The following is a 14,680-nucleotide window of genomic DNA, read 5'->3' as shown; positions in this document are numbered from 1 at the left end:
ACTGAGATGTGCCTCCTACCAGCTGGGAATCAGGCTACACTTGGGGGTTCCTATAGGGAACACAGGGAAGGGCTTCCTGGGCAGAAACCATGAATGTGACTGCGTATTTACTTAACAGAGGACTTGAAACACATCCCCTCTTGGGACAGGCTGGGCAGACACATCCCCCTGTTGGGCAGGCTGGTCTTGCCCGCAGGGGCGTGGCCTCCAGGTGGTGGGTGGCTCTTTTCTTCGCAGTGTTTGCCTTCTCTAGCAGCTATGCCTTCCTGCTGATCGCCAGGTCCCTGCAGGGCATCGGCTCCTCCTGTTCTTCTGTGGCTGGTAGGTGTGAAAACCCCCATTGGGGGGGGCAGACCACCCAACACCCAGGAAGACTGCCCTCCCCTGCAAAAATAGCTGGGCAAATTTAGGCACTCAAGGTATTGGAGGGGAGGATTTTAGAAGGTGTTCGTGTTCCTTTGGGGTTCAGCCAATCACATAGCCAGCTGGTCCACAAGCTCAGGGGGAGATGCTGGTCTGGCTCGCGGGAGCGGGGGGGAGGGGTAAGGGAGTCCAGGGAAGGGAGGGGACAAGGATGGAATCTGTGGAGTTCCAAAGAGCCTTGGTATTGACAGTGTCTTCTCCTATTTAGGGATGGGCATGCTTGCCAGTGTGTACACAGATGACGAAGAGAGGGGCAACGCCATGGGCATCGCCTTGGGAGGCCTGGCCATGGGGGTCTTAGGTGGGTAGAGCCCACCATGCATGCAGGGCCTGTCAGGGCCTGTCTGGCGTTGAGTAGTGATGGGCCCAGTCCCAGGGCCCTGGCCACTGTAGAGCTGTGGGTACATTCCCACGGACAGAATCTCCAGCCCTCTCCTTTCTGTTTCCTACATTTGTGGATGTTTTGGAAAAGGGCCAGGGCTCCCCATGGTCTCTGTGCCAAACCTCCCTGGGCCCAGATATAAATTACAGGGCTGAACATGGTGATCTGCTGGACCTCCTCTCTCTCCAAAGTTCTGACTTTGAGTCTGTAAGAACCTTCTTTCTGGTCTGCTGTCTTCTACCTGCCCTGGCTGACATCTCAGGCCAGAGACAAACCCTTCCCTGAGGCAGGTTCAGGTCTTTTCCCTGTCTTTGCCATTCCTTCCTTGAAGCCCTCCACCCCCACTGCGTGGGTGGAGCCAGCCTGCTCCATTCTGCTGTGGAAGCAACACAGCGCCAGGGCCTGGCTCAGGTCCTCTGACCTTCAGCCTTTGTTCTCCATATTTCTCAGGGAGAAGCCCCCCAGAAGGAGGCTGCAAAGGCAACATGATACTAACTGAATAAAACAGTGGGCATGGGCCCAGCGCTGGTGGCTCACGCCTGTAATCCTAGCTTCTCAGGTGGCTGAGATCTGAGAATCACAGTTCAAAGCCAGCCCAGGCAGGAAAGTCCATGAGACTCTTATCTCCAATAAACCACTCAGAAAACCAGAAGTGGCGCTGGGGCTGAAGTGGTAGAGCAGTAGCCTTGAGCTGAAGAGCTAAGGGACAGAACCCAGGCCCAGAGTTCAAGACCCATGACTGACAACAACAATAACAACAACAAATGAAACAGTGGGCATGCATTCCAGTCTGTTTTGGAACAAAGCAGAAAGGGAAACATAAGGAATAAATGGAGGGAGGTTCTCCTGTGCGGAGGGGCATGTGTCTACCAGGACTGGCTAGACCCTTTCTCTTCCTGCAGTGGGACCCCCCTTTGGGAGCGTGTTTTATGAGTTTGTGGGAAAGACCGCCCCATTCCTGGTGCTGGCTGCATTGGTGCTCTTAGATGGAGGTGAGTAATGTCCTGGAGCGTGGTGGTGGGACTTGGGCATCTGTGTTGCCCATGATTGGGCCAGGTGTGCGTCCTGAGAATGGACATCTGTGTTCTTCCCTTGTAGCTGTTCAGCTGTTTGTGCTCCAGCCATCCCGGGTGCAGCCAGAGGTAAGAGCTGGGCAGTGAGGGCCCCGAAGTATACCAGTGACTCTCATAATCCCTGTTTTTGCTTGACAGAGTCAGAAAGGGACACCCCTAACCACACTGCTGAAGGACCCCTACATCCTCATCGCTGCAGGTGGGGCTTCTGAGATGCCAGAGGCAGGGTGCTGGGGGGAGAGGGAGAGCACCATTTTCTCTGAGCTGCTGGAAATGTGGGGCCCCAGAAGAATATAAGAGGCAGCATGTTTTGACTCAGGAAATGGTTTTTTCCCCAGCCATGTCTGTCAGCCAAGGTCCCGTTCCTTTTGGGTAAATATAAATGGCATGCATGGTGCTCTGCAGTGCTCATGCGATGCCACAAGAGGCCCTGTCTCAGTTCACCTTGCTCACTGACTGTGTTAAAAGGTGATCCGTGTTTGGCCTTAAACTTTCTAGAAGACCCCTTCACTGAAGGGGTCTTGAGTGGGTATTGATTCCAATGGGAATGTATGAATAGAGACTCAGAATTGAGCTCCAGAGGGTCCAGAGATTGCTCTCCTTACTACAAAGCACCCTTTGGGGATAGGTTAAACCTTTGGGTTCTTGATTGTGAAAGGAGAGAGAATGGGCTATTATCTCTCTAGTCACTGTCCCCAGTGACCATGAGGACCTCCCTGCTAGGCCTGTGGCTGTTTTCCCAGGGCCCAGTCTGTGCAGGAGCCGCTGGGGCCTGAGTGTTAGGGCCGGTGGTGGCCCTGGCATCGGGAGGGCCTGGCTGTGGGCTGCTCCCTGGGCAGCTTTGCACTATGGCATCCAGGAGGGCTAGGGGTGCCTAGGAATCCTGGACCCTGCCCTAGCTGAGGGTCTCTAAATTCAGCTTTAATCAGAGCTTCAGTTTGTCTGTGTTTAAACCCTTGTGCTATGGATTTGGTGAGGGTAACACACAGTTGTTTAGGGTGGAGAAACTGATGCTCTAACCTCATCGTGCTATGGGGACTTAAGGGTGCAGGTAGCAACCCAGGGCTGGGGATAAGAGGATTGTGGAGGATGGGGTCCTAGAGATGTGACCCCTTGACCCTTGGACATGTCTGTGCAGCCCGAGCTTAGGTTTTTAGGAGCCTTACTGCTGAGGGGAAGTGCCAGAATATAAGGAATATCAGGATGTACCAAACACTAACTGGCAGAGTTAGCCGCAGCTTTTGGTGTCTGTGGGTGGTGGGAGGGGGGATGGTTAGCAGCAAGGTGGGTGAGGAGAGAGCCCAATCACTCCTGTGTTCTGCCTGTAAATGTCACAGAGAATGAAAAACCTTGCTTCATTATGTGTACACCTTCCCAGCTGCACAATATTCTTTGAATTTGTTCTAGCAAATTATAGGTTCCACAGAACATAACACAGGAAGCTCCCAGAATGATAAAGGACGGTTTTGTGTGTATTTTTCCAGGTGGCTGTATTTTTTTTTTTAATAAAGGGTCTGTTTGACAGAGTGATAATGAATGTTTGCATAGGTATCCTATATGGGTAGTACATTTGTACCATATGCAACACAACCCTTGGATTTTCTGGCATCTCAGGGTACCATGAGACATGTCTGTGCTCATTGCATGAGAAAACATCTTTACAAGAGCCTCAGTTGCCCCAGTATGTGTGTGATCTAAAAACGGCTCCGCTGCTGGGTGCCTCTAGCAGCTTCCTCCACTCACAAACTGGAGCTCCTTTTATTCTCTATTAAGTTGGGTAGGTTGAACCTGATGGCTGCTGAGGCTCTCCTCAGCTCCAAACTGATTCTGGGATTCTACTTGTTTAGGATTAGAATAAACATCCATTGTTATCCTCTGGGCTTGCCACTGATCATTTTCTTAGGGAAGTAGAAGTTCTAATAGCTGAGCTCTGGGCATTGGCATTTGACTATGTTTGGAGACGGTCAAGGTCACGTGATACTGAAACAGAAGCCCACTAACCTTACTCTTCCCTTCAAGGCTCCATCTGTTTTGCCAATATGGGGATTGCCATGCTGGAGCCCGCCTTGCCCATCTGGATGATGGAGACCATGTGTTCTCGAAAGTGGCAGCTGGGTAAGGACTGGGGTTCTCATTCTAGAGACTTTGTTTCCAGGGCAGGTCCTGTCAGCCTAGCCCTACTGAGCATGGTGGCAAAGCAATTGCTGTTGCTTAATTCTAAATGAACTCAGTGCCTAGAGCTCTTAGTTCCAGCTTTTATATCATTCCTGATGAATGTTTCACATAAAATGTGAAAGTACCAAAAATACAGAGAATGGAATGCTTGTTTACATCTTACTAAAATATAATAGAAAATATGACATCTTAATAAGGTCTATATTTATGAAATATATTATTAATATATCGTATCATATTAAAATATAAATATTGTATATATTATAAAGACATACTATTTAATTGTTAGTTAATATTGTTAATCTTACTACTATACTTTATTATAGGTGTACATGATGTATGTAGGAAGTGTGTAATAATAGTTGGTAATAATCTGTAGTTTCAGGTATATGTTGGGGGTTTTGGAAAGTGTCCCATGCAGATAAGGGAGGCTCCTTTAATTGCGTCAAGTGTTTTGGTTACGTTAGCATTTATCATTGACTTTGTGAATACTGCTTCTAGCTGAGCTGTATAAACACAGTGCTTTAATTAATTTTTCATTTTGACTTTTTCCCCCCCTTTTCCCTGGAGTTAGTCATGGCCTTGTTTTTCCATTCATGAACCTATCTTTCAGAATCTCTGGCAAGATAAAAGTTCTCAAGTGCAGTTAGGTATGTTAGCCCACCTGAACCTTTTGTGGTTTTGCTCATTTGTGGACATTGTCCTAGCTGTCCATGGCACTCTCTAGATCAGGTTGAGATTTTCCTCTCCATCATCTGGACATCTTCTTTGCCTCTGGTGTACTTCTGTGTCCTCTCTCTTGTTTACTCCTTCATTTCCAGGGACACATCTTTCTGCAGCTTTGGCAAAGGTGGTACATGTCTGTCACTCTCTCTGAGATGCTGTGTATCTGCAGCCATCTTCACCTTTACCTTGTACTTGCTTGGCTTAGCTTGTGTGATTTCTAGTTGGAAATCATTTTTCCTTTTTTGTTTGTTTGTTTGTTTTTTGTTTGGTCATGGGGCCTGAACTCTGGGCCTGGGCGCTCTCCCTCAGCTCTTCAGCTCAAAGTGAGCACTCTACCACTTGACCCACAGCGCCACTTCCGGCTTTTTCTGCTGAGGAATCAAACCCAAGGCCTCATACATGCAAGGCAAGCACTCTACCACTGAGCCACCTTCCCAGCCCTTTTCCTTGGGTTTTTGAGGCCACCAATTCTGTTGTCTCCTGGCACGCAGTGGTGGTGTTGAGGCGGCCAGGGGTGTTCCCATAGTGGGCTCTCTCTGCAGTGGTGACTGGCTCACAGTGGGGTCTTTGTGGGCATGTGATGGGTTATCACTTGGGGAGAGACCCCCTCTTTCAATTCTGGGGAAACTTTTTCTATTTTTTTAAAATGTAACCTTCCTTTCTTTTATCCCACTTAGTTGTATGTTGGAACAGTTTCATTCTTTTATTCTGTCTTTCCTTTTATATCTTACTAAAATATAATGGAAAATATTACATCTTAATAAGGTCTATGTTTATCTTTTAGGCTCTCTCTCTCTGTCTCTCTCTCTCTCTCTCTCTCTCTCTCTCTCTTCTCCCCCCATGGTTATGGGGCTTGAACTCAGGGCCTAGGTCCTCTGCCTGGGCTAGTGCTCTGCCGCTTTGAGCCATAGCACCACTTCCAGTTTTCTGGTGGTTAATTGGAGATAAGAATCTCACAGACCTTCTTGCCCATGCTGGCTTAGAATCACAATCCTCAGATCTCAGTTTAAGATCTCAGGATTACAGGAATGAACCACCAGTGCCTGGCTTAAAAAAAAAAAAAAACAACAACAACTAACATTTTATTTATTTTTTTGGTCGGACGTTGGGCCTGAACTCTGAGCTTGAGCGCTGTCCCTCAGCTCTTCGGCTCAAGACTAACGCTCTACCATGGGAGCCATAGCGCCACTTCCAGCTTTTTCTGCTTACGTGGTGCTGAGGAATCGAACCCAGGGCCTCATGCATGCAAGGCAAGCACTGCACCACTGAGCCACCTTCCCAGCCCCACAACTAACATTTTAAAGGAGTTTGAGGGTATGAGTAGAATAAAACCTATAGACTCACTCTGCCTTGCTTAGTGGATACACACCCCATCATTCCTTCTAATGCCTGCATATTGTTGTATTTTAAAGTCATGTCATACATTTTCAGCCAGTCCCTACTCTTTCACATCTGGGTTAGCTCCAGGTTTTTGTTTTTTAGTTACAGTATTGGGGCTTAATCTCAGGGCTTACACTTTCATTTGGCCTTTTCTGTTAATGGCTAGTGCTCTACCACTTAAGCCACACCTCTTCTTCTAGCTTTTGGTAGTTACTGGAGATGAGGTTCTTTTACTAAACAATCATTAAAAAGTGTCAGGGGCCTGGAGTATAGGGTGGAGCAGAGATGGACATGATAGTTGTTTTTGGGGTGATGATAATCTTCTGGGTTCCGGTAGTGGAAATGATTGCACAATCTTGTGACTATACTAAAACCCACCAAACTGCACCCTGCAAAGCATGATTTTCATAAGATGTGAGTTATGGTGAAAAGCAAAACCCCAAATAAGCCCCAAATAGCAAGCTTTATTCGGGGGAGGAGGAAGGATTCTGGAAGATAAACTGAGGCCATTTCTTAGGCAGAAAATGCAGTTCTGACCTTCCTGGAAGTTGGGAAGGAAGAAGAACCTCAGAACCTCAGTGGCTTCTATTGCAAGCATGGGGCTTGGGTGGGAGAGGGATGCTTGCTTCTAACAGTACGCAGGAGCACCTTCATAGAAGACAGGAACAGTCCCTCATAGGTCATTACCCAGCTTCTCTTTCCCTCTGGTCCTTGGTGCCTTGGGTCTTGGGTGTTTTCAAGGCTCCATCTGTGCAAGTGTGGTCTGCAGAGTGCAGCCCAGCTCCTTGTATTTGCTTCGTGCACGCTCTCACCTGCAGAGCTGCTCGGATGTCTCCACGTAACTGACTTAGGATCCTAATTGAATGTGTCCTGGCTGTGTGCAGAGCATTAAGCTGCTCCGCTCCCCCATCTTCTCCAGACAGAGCCTGAGGCTTTCTCTATTAAGTCTTTAAGGTCAACCAGGAGCCCCAGGCCGCAGGACTGAGATAGCAGAGGCTGGATGTCAGTGGAGATCATCTCGTAGGCCTCTGGCTTGCCCGGATTCCCGAGCTGTGCTGCACCTGCACTGGCTTCTCTGCAGCACGTCAGTGCATTGCCTTGGAGGCAGGCTTGCCTTCCCTTAAGAGAATTGCCTTTCTTACCTGTTTGAGTCCCCATGGAAGGGGGTTCTTGGACTGGGGCCTAGAGATTCTGTAGGTCCCTAAGCCTGAGGTCACCTCAAGTTGTGCAGGGCAGTACAAAGGACCCCGTGGCCGAGGCCAGCTCTGGCTGTTTGGGAGTCTCAGAACTCATTCTGCCTCTGGACCTCCCCATCTTCTGTGGAGAAAGATCAGGAAGCAGAGCTAAATAGTCTGTTTAGCTGGGTGACACACGTTGCACATGTGACACACATCACTGTGGTTGAGCCAGTTTCTAAGAGAGGAAGAGATGACAGCCCACCTCTACCCTTGTGAGTGTGACCCCAAATTCTTCCTTTGCCACCTGGTTGGGAGGACGGGGTTATGAGTTCAGAGAGAATCCATTAATAATTTTTTCCTTTTACCTCAAGTTCTAGATCAAATGACCTCCCTTGGGCAATCTGGATGCTTAGGGGCCAAGTTCAGGATGAAGCCCAAAGGAAAGCAAAGGCCCTGGGGGACAGGCTGCAGAGAAGAATGGAGCCAGCCTCTTCCTTCTGGCCCATTTGTCTTAAGTGCAGTATGGTGAGACAGAATGGAATGGAGGGAAAGACACTGGTCTGCCAGGCAGAGGGCTTTCTGTTCCTAGCCAGCTGTGATTTCATGAGCTTTCCTGTGCTAGCGGAGGATACCAGAAGACAAGTAGACTGCCATCCTTGGACCAGAGCAACCTAGGCCAGTAGTATTTTCTTCTTCTCATTTAAGACAAGTGGACCAAAAGAACCAGAAAAAGGTCTGTTCCCCAGAGCTAATTCAGTGAGACTTGACTCCACAAGAATTCATTCTTGTTACTTTCGCAACAGATAGAAATGTGGGAGGGATAAAGCCAGCTAGTGTGTGGCAGATTCAAAAGATGCCCAGGGGGCAGAGATAATGGTCTGAAAGGCACATGGTGCAGTTTCTTCAGAGGCGACAGGCACAGTCCTGTTCTGCAGTTAGAACTTCCCGTGAAGATGAGGTAGGGGGCTAGAGCAAGAGGGGGTCTGTGTGCTACAAGCTCCTAATGGTCCTATTATTGCAAGGGGACTGCAGAGAGGCTGGCACAGGTGGGGTGAGGGAAAGAGGAGCTGGTGACTGAGGACCCCTTGTGGAGCCAGCCCTGAAGGATGCAGTCAGTCCTCCTTTCCTTCCTCAGATGCTTATTGGCCAGCTGATAATGCTGAAGGGAGGTGGGGCTGGGTCTGCTCCAGGAATCCTATTTTGAAGGTAAATAAGTTGAACTTGATGGGAACCATCACTGGGAGCAATGGCCCTGGCAGGCCAGACTGGGTATGGGGCAGAGTCTTGTGCTATTCTAATGGCTCTGGATGTAAACTAGGACTGTGGGTAAAAGTGACAGGGGAGAGTTGAGGGCTTGGTGTCCCATAGTTAGAGCTGTCCAAAAGAGTCAGGGAGCCAGCCCTGGGACTCAGAGCAAAAGCAAGGTGACCTTCTCTTGTATGGGCCAAGGTGAGGGCTCTCAGTTCCAGATAGGAAGAATGCATGAAATGACTGAAATGGGACTGGAAGAGCTGTTCACCCAGGGCCTATCGTACAACTTGACTCTCTAGTCCTGTAAGGTGTATGGGACAAGTGTGTGAATTTTTTTTTTGGTTGGTTGTGGGGCTTGAACTCTGGGCTTGGTTGCTGTCCCTGAGCTTTTAGCTCAAGGCTACCGCTCTACTGCTTGAGCCACAGTGCCACTTCCCAATGCGTGAATTCTTGTAGGGCTTTTGGAGGTTGAAGTGATCCCTTCAGGCCTCAGGGAACAAGTTGAAGTTGAAGTGAACTTCTTATTTCAGGCTCCCAATCCAGTGCTTTCTTTTGGTTTGAGAATCTAGGGATGGACTCTGTCGCCATCGACCCCTTGCTGTCCCTGGAAAATAAGGTCACTCTGCACCTGGGGCTCACTTGTGAGCTTGGCACCTCATTCACAGGCAGGGAAGATGGAGCTTCGTGGTGGCTCCTGCTAGAGCTTGTTGTGTCCTCACTGAAGGCTTTGGCTTTGCAGCCACATCCTAGGCTTTGCCCCTGGAGTCACAACTCAATGCGGGGGGGGCGCTGGGTAGGCCTTTGTGGCTGCTCTGGGGACCACTGCCTTTGACTAGAGCTGACTGGGGGCTTTGACAGTGTGACCGTGTGCCATGTCCAAACCTTCAGGAGGATTTTGTTTTTGGTTGGCCGATACAGTGTTGGCCTGCACAGCATTTGTGTGTGTGTGTTTTTTTAAGTGAATTATCAACATTTAAAATCAGATTCCATGCAAGAGTCCAGAGTTCCAGTTTATCTAGAAAACCCAGATCTTCAAGTACTGGAAGTGCGGGTCCCCAGAGTTCACGCCCCAGCGATGGGCTGGAGGAGTGGCAGCTGCTTTCTTTCTTTTTGTTGGTTGTGGGGCTTGAACTCTGGGCCTGGGTACTGTCTTTGAGCTCTTCAGTTCAAGGCACTCTACCACCTGAGCCACAGTGCCACTTCTGGTTTTCTGGTGGTTTATTGAAGATAGGAGTCTCACGGACTTTCCTGCACAGGCTGGCCAAGGACCATGATCCTTAGCTCTCAGCCTCCTGAGTAGTTAGGATTACAGCTGTGAGCCACAGGTGCCCGGCTTCTGGGCATCAAGTTTAAATACCACCTACCTGCTTTGGGGATCCTGGGCAGTTGCCATCCAGGATTCCCCTGCAGTACCTATGTTGCTTTGTTATATTCTTAACAAGACCACACCGCTGTCCAAACACCATCTAATTCTTCCCTTCAGACACTTTCTGTGGTGACCAGAGAGCCATGTTGTCATTTGTCTCTGCTGCAGGCTGGCATTGGGTTGGGCATAGGCCCACCATAAATGTTTGCTAAATGAGATTACACCGAACAATTATTTGACCACTGCCTATTGCTAAGTGTGGTAGAAATGAATCCCTGGTACATGAAATAAGATTGCTCTTCATTATTATTTCCCAGAATTCCCTGGGCTAGAAGGATTTAGTTTGGGATTTTTGTTCATGGAACTCATCTCTTGAAGTCCCCAGGAACAGTGCAGACAAAGCAGCTTTGACTGCTTATGGGCAAAGAAATCTGGTATCCAAGCTTACCTTATTCATGGATTATTATGTGACCAAGAATATGCACCACACAGATCATTATTGTCAGTAGTTTAAACTCTGTATCTTGAGTATGTGTGGTGGTCTACTGGGAACTATATACCTGCAGACACCAAAGGTCCCTTATTATCAGATTTCAAGAAAGAGTAAAATCATTTGAGCTGTCTGAGTCATGGGGGTTGGATAATTTTGACTGTTTTCTTTTTGCTTATCTGTTTCCTGTAATTCTCTCAATGACTGTGTCTGACTTGTCACGCAGAACTGCAAAGAGGATGGGGACACATACATAGATGTCAGGCTGCCCCCATTGGTCCACATGTAAAGCTGCCACCAGACAGAGATGGAGACGAGATGCAGCTGCTGATAGAGAAATGGTTTTCATTTTGAGGATGGCTCAGCAGCTTTCTGGGCTGGATAAGCCATGTGGATGGAGGTGGCAGACACCGGATATTAGCTGTTTGGGTGCAGGCCCAGGGCTTCATTTCATCTGCTGGAATCAACTGTGCAGTGTCTATGATTATTAGTTTTTCTGACGTGTGACTGCTATCAGAACTGATAAGGTGTCCTTTTCATAAATTCACAGGCGTGGCTTTCTTGCCAGCGAGTATCTCTTATCTCATTGGAACCAATATTTTTGGGATACTGGCACACAAAATGGGAAGGTAAGATGAGATGAAAACCGCGTTCATTGCTCTATTCCAGTAATGATGTGATTCTCCGAAGAAGTTCAAAATGTTTCTGCCTTTGCTGTTACAAGTCATTGTCTTGATTTCCATTGAAAGTTGGGATTGGGGAAAAAACATCCTAAGTGTGTATTTATTGATGTGCATTATTTGTCTTTGGACAGGTGGCTTTGTGCTCTGCTGGGAATGACAATCGTTGGAATTAGTATTTTATGTGTGAGTAAAGATGGCTTTTGACAAGTGGGGGCGGTCTGGTATCGACCGGACTTTGTTTTGGTTGCGGTTCACTAAGCAAGTTTTATAGCAAGTCGACTTTGTGGATGTTTATGTCTTTCATTTTATCCTAATTTTGTAAGGACCACTGTAAACACTTGTGAACAATATTCTTCAGTGGGAATATTTTTATGTCATACATTATTTAAGATGTTTTGTTATATAATTTTATTTGGGGGCACTGTACTTACTAGACATGTGTTTTACTGCATAAGTCATTCCTTTGGTTCTTTGTGCTGTGGTTATTTTTCAGACAGCGTCTCACTCTTTTACCTGGGATGGCCTAGACTATCTTTCTATTTACACTTCCTGTTGTAGCTGGGGTGACAGGTGCAGGTGCATGCTACTGAGGGTTTTTTCTGTTGACATGGAGTCTCATAAACTTTTCTGGGGGAGCAGGGGACTGGGTTGGCTTAGAACTGCAGTCCTCCTTACCTCAGTCTCCTGAGGATTATAGGCATGATGCATTGTATGTAGCTAGGATATTTTATGACATAATTTACCTTTAAGTTTTCTCTCCCCACTATGTTAAACATCACAGCACCTAAAACACTTGAGGGCAACTGAAGTCAGACAATATTTCAGATGTTTTATTACATAATTAAATCTTAAGTTTTTTTTCTGGGTGACAGTACTGGGATTTGAACTCAAACCCCCGTTTGGCAGATGCTGTATCACCTGAGCCATGCTTTTTTTTGTTTACTTATTGTTTTGGAAAGGGTCTTAAGTTTTTGCCCAGAAAGGCCTTGAACCAGGATCCTCTTATTGATGCCTCTCATATAGTTGGTATTATAGACATGAATCACCATACTAGGCTTGTATATTGAGATAGGTTCTCACTATTTTGTATTACCTGGCCTGGCCTGCAACCATGATTCTCTCAATCTATCTCCTGAGTAGCTGGGATTACAGGCATGAAGTACATCATGCCTTTATCTTTTAAAGATACGAATGGCAAAACCCATCCTTTCCCCCACTCCTGTTTTTCTCAGAAGGGAACAAGCATACTAAGGCCTCAGAGCAAACAAATCCTTAAGACTTTTTCAAGATGATTTAGCATTGGATGACGTTGTTTTACTATAACATTGTTTTCCTCTTTCAGATTCCTTTTGCAAAAAACATCTATGGACTCATTGCTCCCAACTTTGGAGTTGGTTTTGCGATTGGTAAGTCACATGAGCCTGTGATCTCATGTGAAACTGCTTTTTTTTTTTCTCTTCTGGAGTGAGGGGACGTCTGATGGTTGCTATGTGGTATAGCTCAGTGATGGCCCGTGGAGAGTACACGCAAAGACACTTGCTTCTTCACCCTCGCCATTCTCTCCCGAAGTCTAGTGCTGTTTAAAAGGCCACTTCTTCTACCTTGGACCTCTCATAGTCTGAGTGTGAGGCCTGTGTGGGGTGTGGATGGGGGAGAAGCAGGCGAGACTGCTGCTGGGGCCCCAGTGGCTGAGGAAATGGTGTCAGGAAGCGGGCCAGGGCGCCATGCAGCCTGTGGCCTGCATCTGGGATGGATCCTGATAATGGCAAGGTATGACAACCAGGACTGGCTATCCTCACCGGAACAACAGTGGGGACCAGGTGAGGCAAAGCACAGAGCAAGGAAATGATCGTCTAACAGGGCTCCACCCCCAGAACCTCAATCCATCCACTGACTCTTCAGTGAACGGTTTCTTGTCTGGAGGCTCCTGCGAGATTTGCAAGTGGCAGTGGCAGAGGGAAGCTAGCAGAGCAGCTGACCCTGGTATTCAATTCATGTTGTTTGTTTGTTGGTTTTTGCCGGTACTGGGGCTTAAACTCAGGGACTTGCAAGTCTTGCTTAGCTTTTTCCACTTAAGGTTAGAACTCTACCATTTGAGCCACACCTCACCTCCATTTCCTGTTTTTCTGGAGGTAACAGTTTCATAGTTTTGTTTACCCAGACTGGCTACTGCTACCTCCATCCTCCAATCTCAGCCTCCCTAGTTGCTAAGATTACAGGCAGAAGCCACCAGCAGCCAGCCATTGGTTTCTGTTAGTTTGTATATACTCTGTTCCCTGACTGTCTGCAGGGATGGTGGACTCCTCGATGATGCCTATCATGGGCTACCTCGTAGACCTGCGGCACGTGTCCGTCTATGGGAGTGTGTACGCCATTGCGGATGTGGCCTTCTGTATGGGCTATGCTATAGGTAAGAACATTAGCTTTCCAAGTGACTTTTTACCTCAGTACAGAATAGATAATAGTTCTGAAAAGATTGAAACTTTCATCCTTTGGTCAAGAAGACACACTTGGTCTAATTCTCTGTTTCCTGGAAGGTCCTTCTGCTGGTGGTGCTATCGCGAAGGCCATTGGATTTCCATGGCTCATGACAATTATCGGGATAATCGATATAGCTTTTGCTCCTCTTTGCTTTTTTCTTCGAAGTCCACCTGCCAAGGAAGAAAAAATGGTAAGAAAAATTTAGGGTGTGATGAAGCATTTCCTGATCATCTAAATATGGCTATCTGGATTGATTCCTCTTGTTTCAGCTCTACAAAATATATTTTTGCTCCTTTGGGGCAAAACTTCCAAATGTAAATGGTGAAAATTCCTGTTTAGATTGAACCACACAGGGAAGTTACTTCTTTGATTGATACTACTCTTATTTGTTGTTGTTGTTTTTGCAGGTCCTGGGTCTTGAACGCAGGGCCTGAGTACTGTCTCTGAGTCTCTTTTTGCTCAAGGCTAGTGCTCTACTACTTGAACCACAGCACCACTTCCAGCTTTTTCTGAGTAGTTTATTGGAGATAAGAGTCTTATGGGGGCTCGGAAGGTGGCTCAGTGGTAGAGCGCTTGCCTTGCATGCATGAGGCCCTGGGTTCGATTCCTCAGCACCACATAAGCAAAAAGAAAAAAGCCGGAAGTGGCGCTGTGGCTCAAGTGGTAGAGTGCTAGCCTTGACCTGAAGAACTGAGGGACAGCACCCAAGGCCAGAGTTCAGGCCCCACGACTGGACTGAAAAAAAAAAAAAGAGTCTTATGGACTTTTCTGTCCGGGCTGGCTTTGAACCACAGATCTTAGCCTCCTGAATAGTTAGGATTTTAGGTATGAGCCACATCTGCATAGCTACTTTTATGGTTATTTTTTTCTTTGTTTAGCTGTATTAAGGGTTTGAACTCAAGGCCTTATACTTACTAGGCAGATGCTCTACCACTTGAACCACCTTTTTGCTTCATTGTTCAAATATGGTCTCTCGCTTTTTGACTGGCCAGCTTTGGACCATGTTCCTCCTATTTTATGTTTCCCAAATAGCAAGGATGGCAGGTACATAGCACCATCTATTTTTTTTTTT

General features: G+C 47.2%; 1 protein-coding gene across 1 annotated transcript in view; it reads left to right on the top strand.

The window, feature by feature from the left end:
• Slc18a2 (solute carrier family 18 member A2) overlaps positions 1-14,680 on the top strand; it is a 32,587-nt gene that overhangs the window by 8,986 nt on the left and 8,921 nt on the right. Inside the window, exons 5-15 of the mRNA XM_042689127.1 lie at positions 238-321; positions 632-724; positions 1,708-1,797; positions 1,904-1,947; positions 2,017-2,077; positions 3,898-3,993; positions 10,995-11,073; positions 11,259-11,310; positions 12,470-12,533; positions 13,418-13,537; positions 13,665-13,798. Of these exons, the coding sequence (XP_042545061.1) occupies positions 238-321; positions 632-724; positions 1,708-1,797; positions 1,904-1,947; positions 2,017-2,077; positions 3,898-3,993; positions 10,995-11,073; positions 11,259-11,310; positions 12,470-12,533; positions 13,418-13,537; positions 13,665-13,798 (917 nt within the window). The remainder of the gene's footprint in view (positions 1-237; positions 322-631; positions 725-1,707; positions 1,798-1,903; positions 1,948-2,016; positions 2,078-3,897; positions 3,994-10,994; positions 11,074-11,258; positions 11,311-12,469; positions 12,534-13,417; positions 13,538-13,664; positions 13,799-14,680) is intronic.

This window comes from Dipodomys spectabilis, unplaced genomic scaffold, assembly GCF_019054845.1.
Source record: "Dipodomys spectabilis isolate Male_0828 unplaced genomic scaffold, ASM1905484v1 ptg000125l, whole genome shotgun sequence".
Lineage (NCBI taxonomy): Eukaryota > Metazoa > Chordata > Mammalia > Rodentia > Heteromyidae > Dipodomys > Dipodomys spectabilis.
The sequence above is the reverse complement of the archived record's forward strand: the minus strand, read 5'-3'. Positions and strand labels throughout refer to the sequence as shown.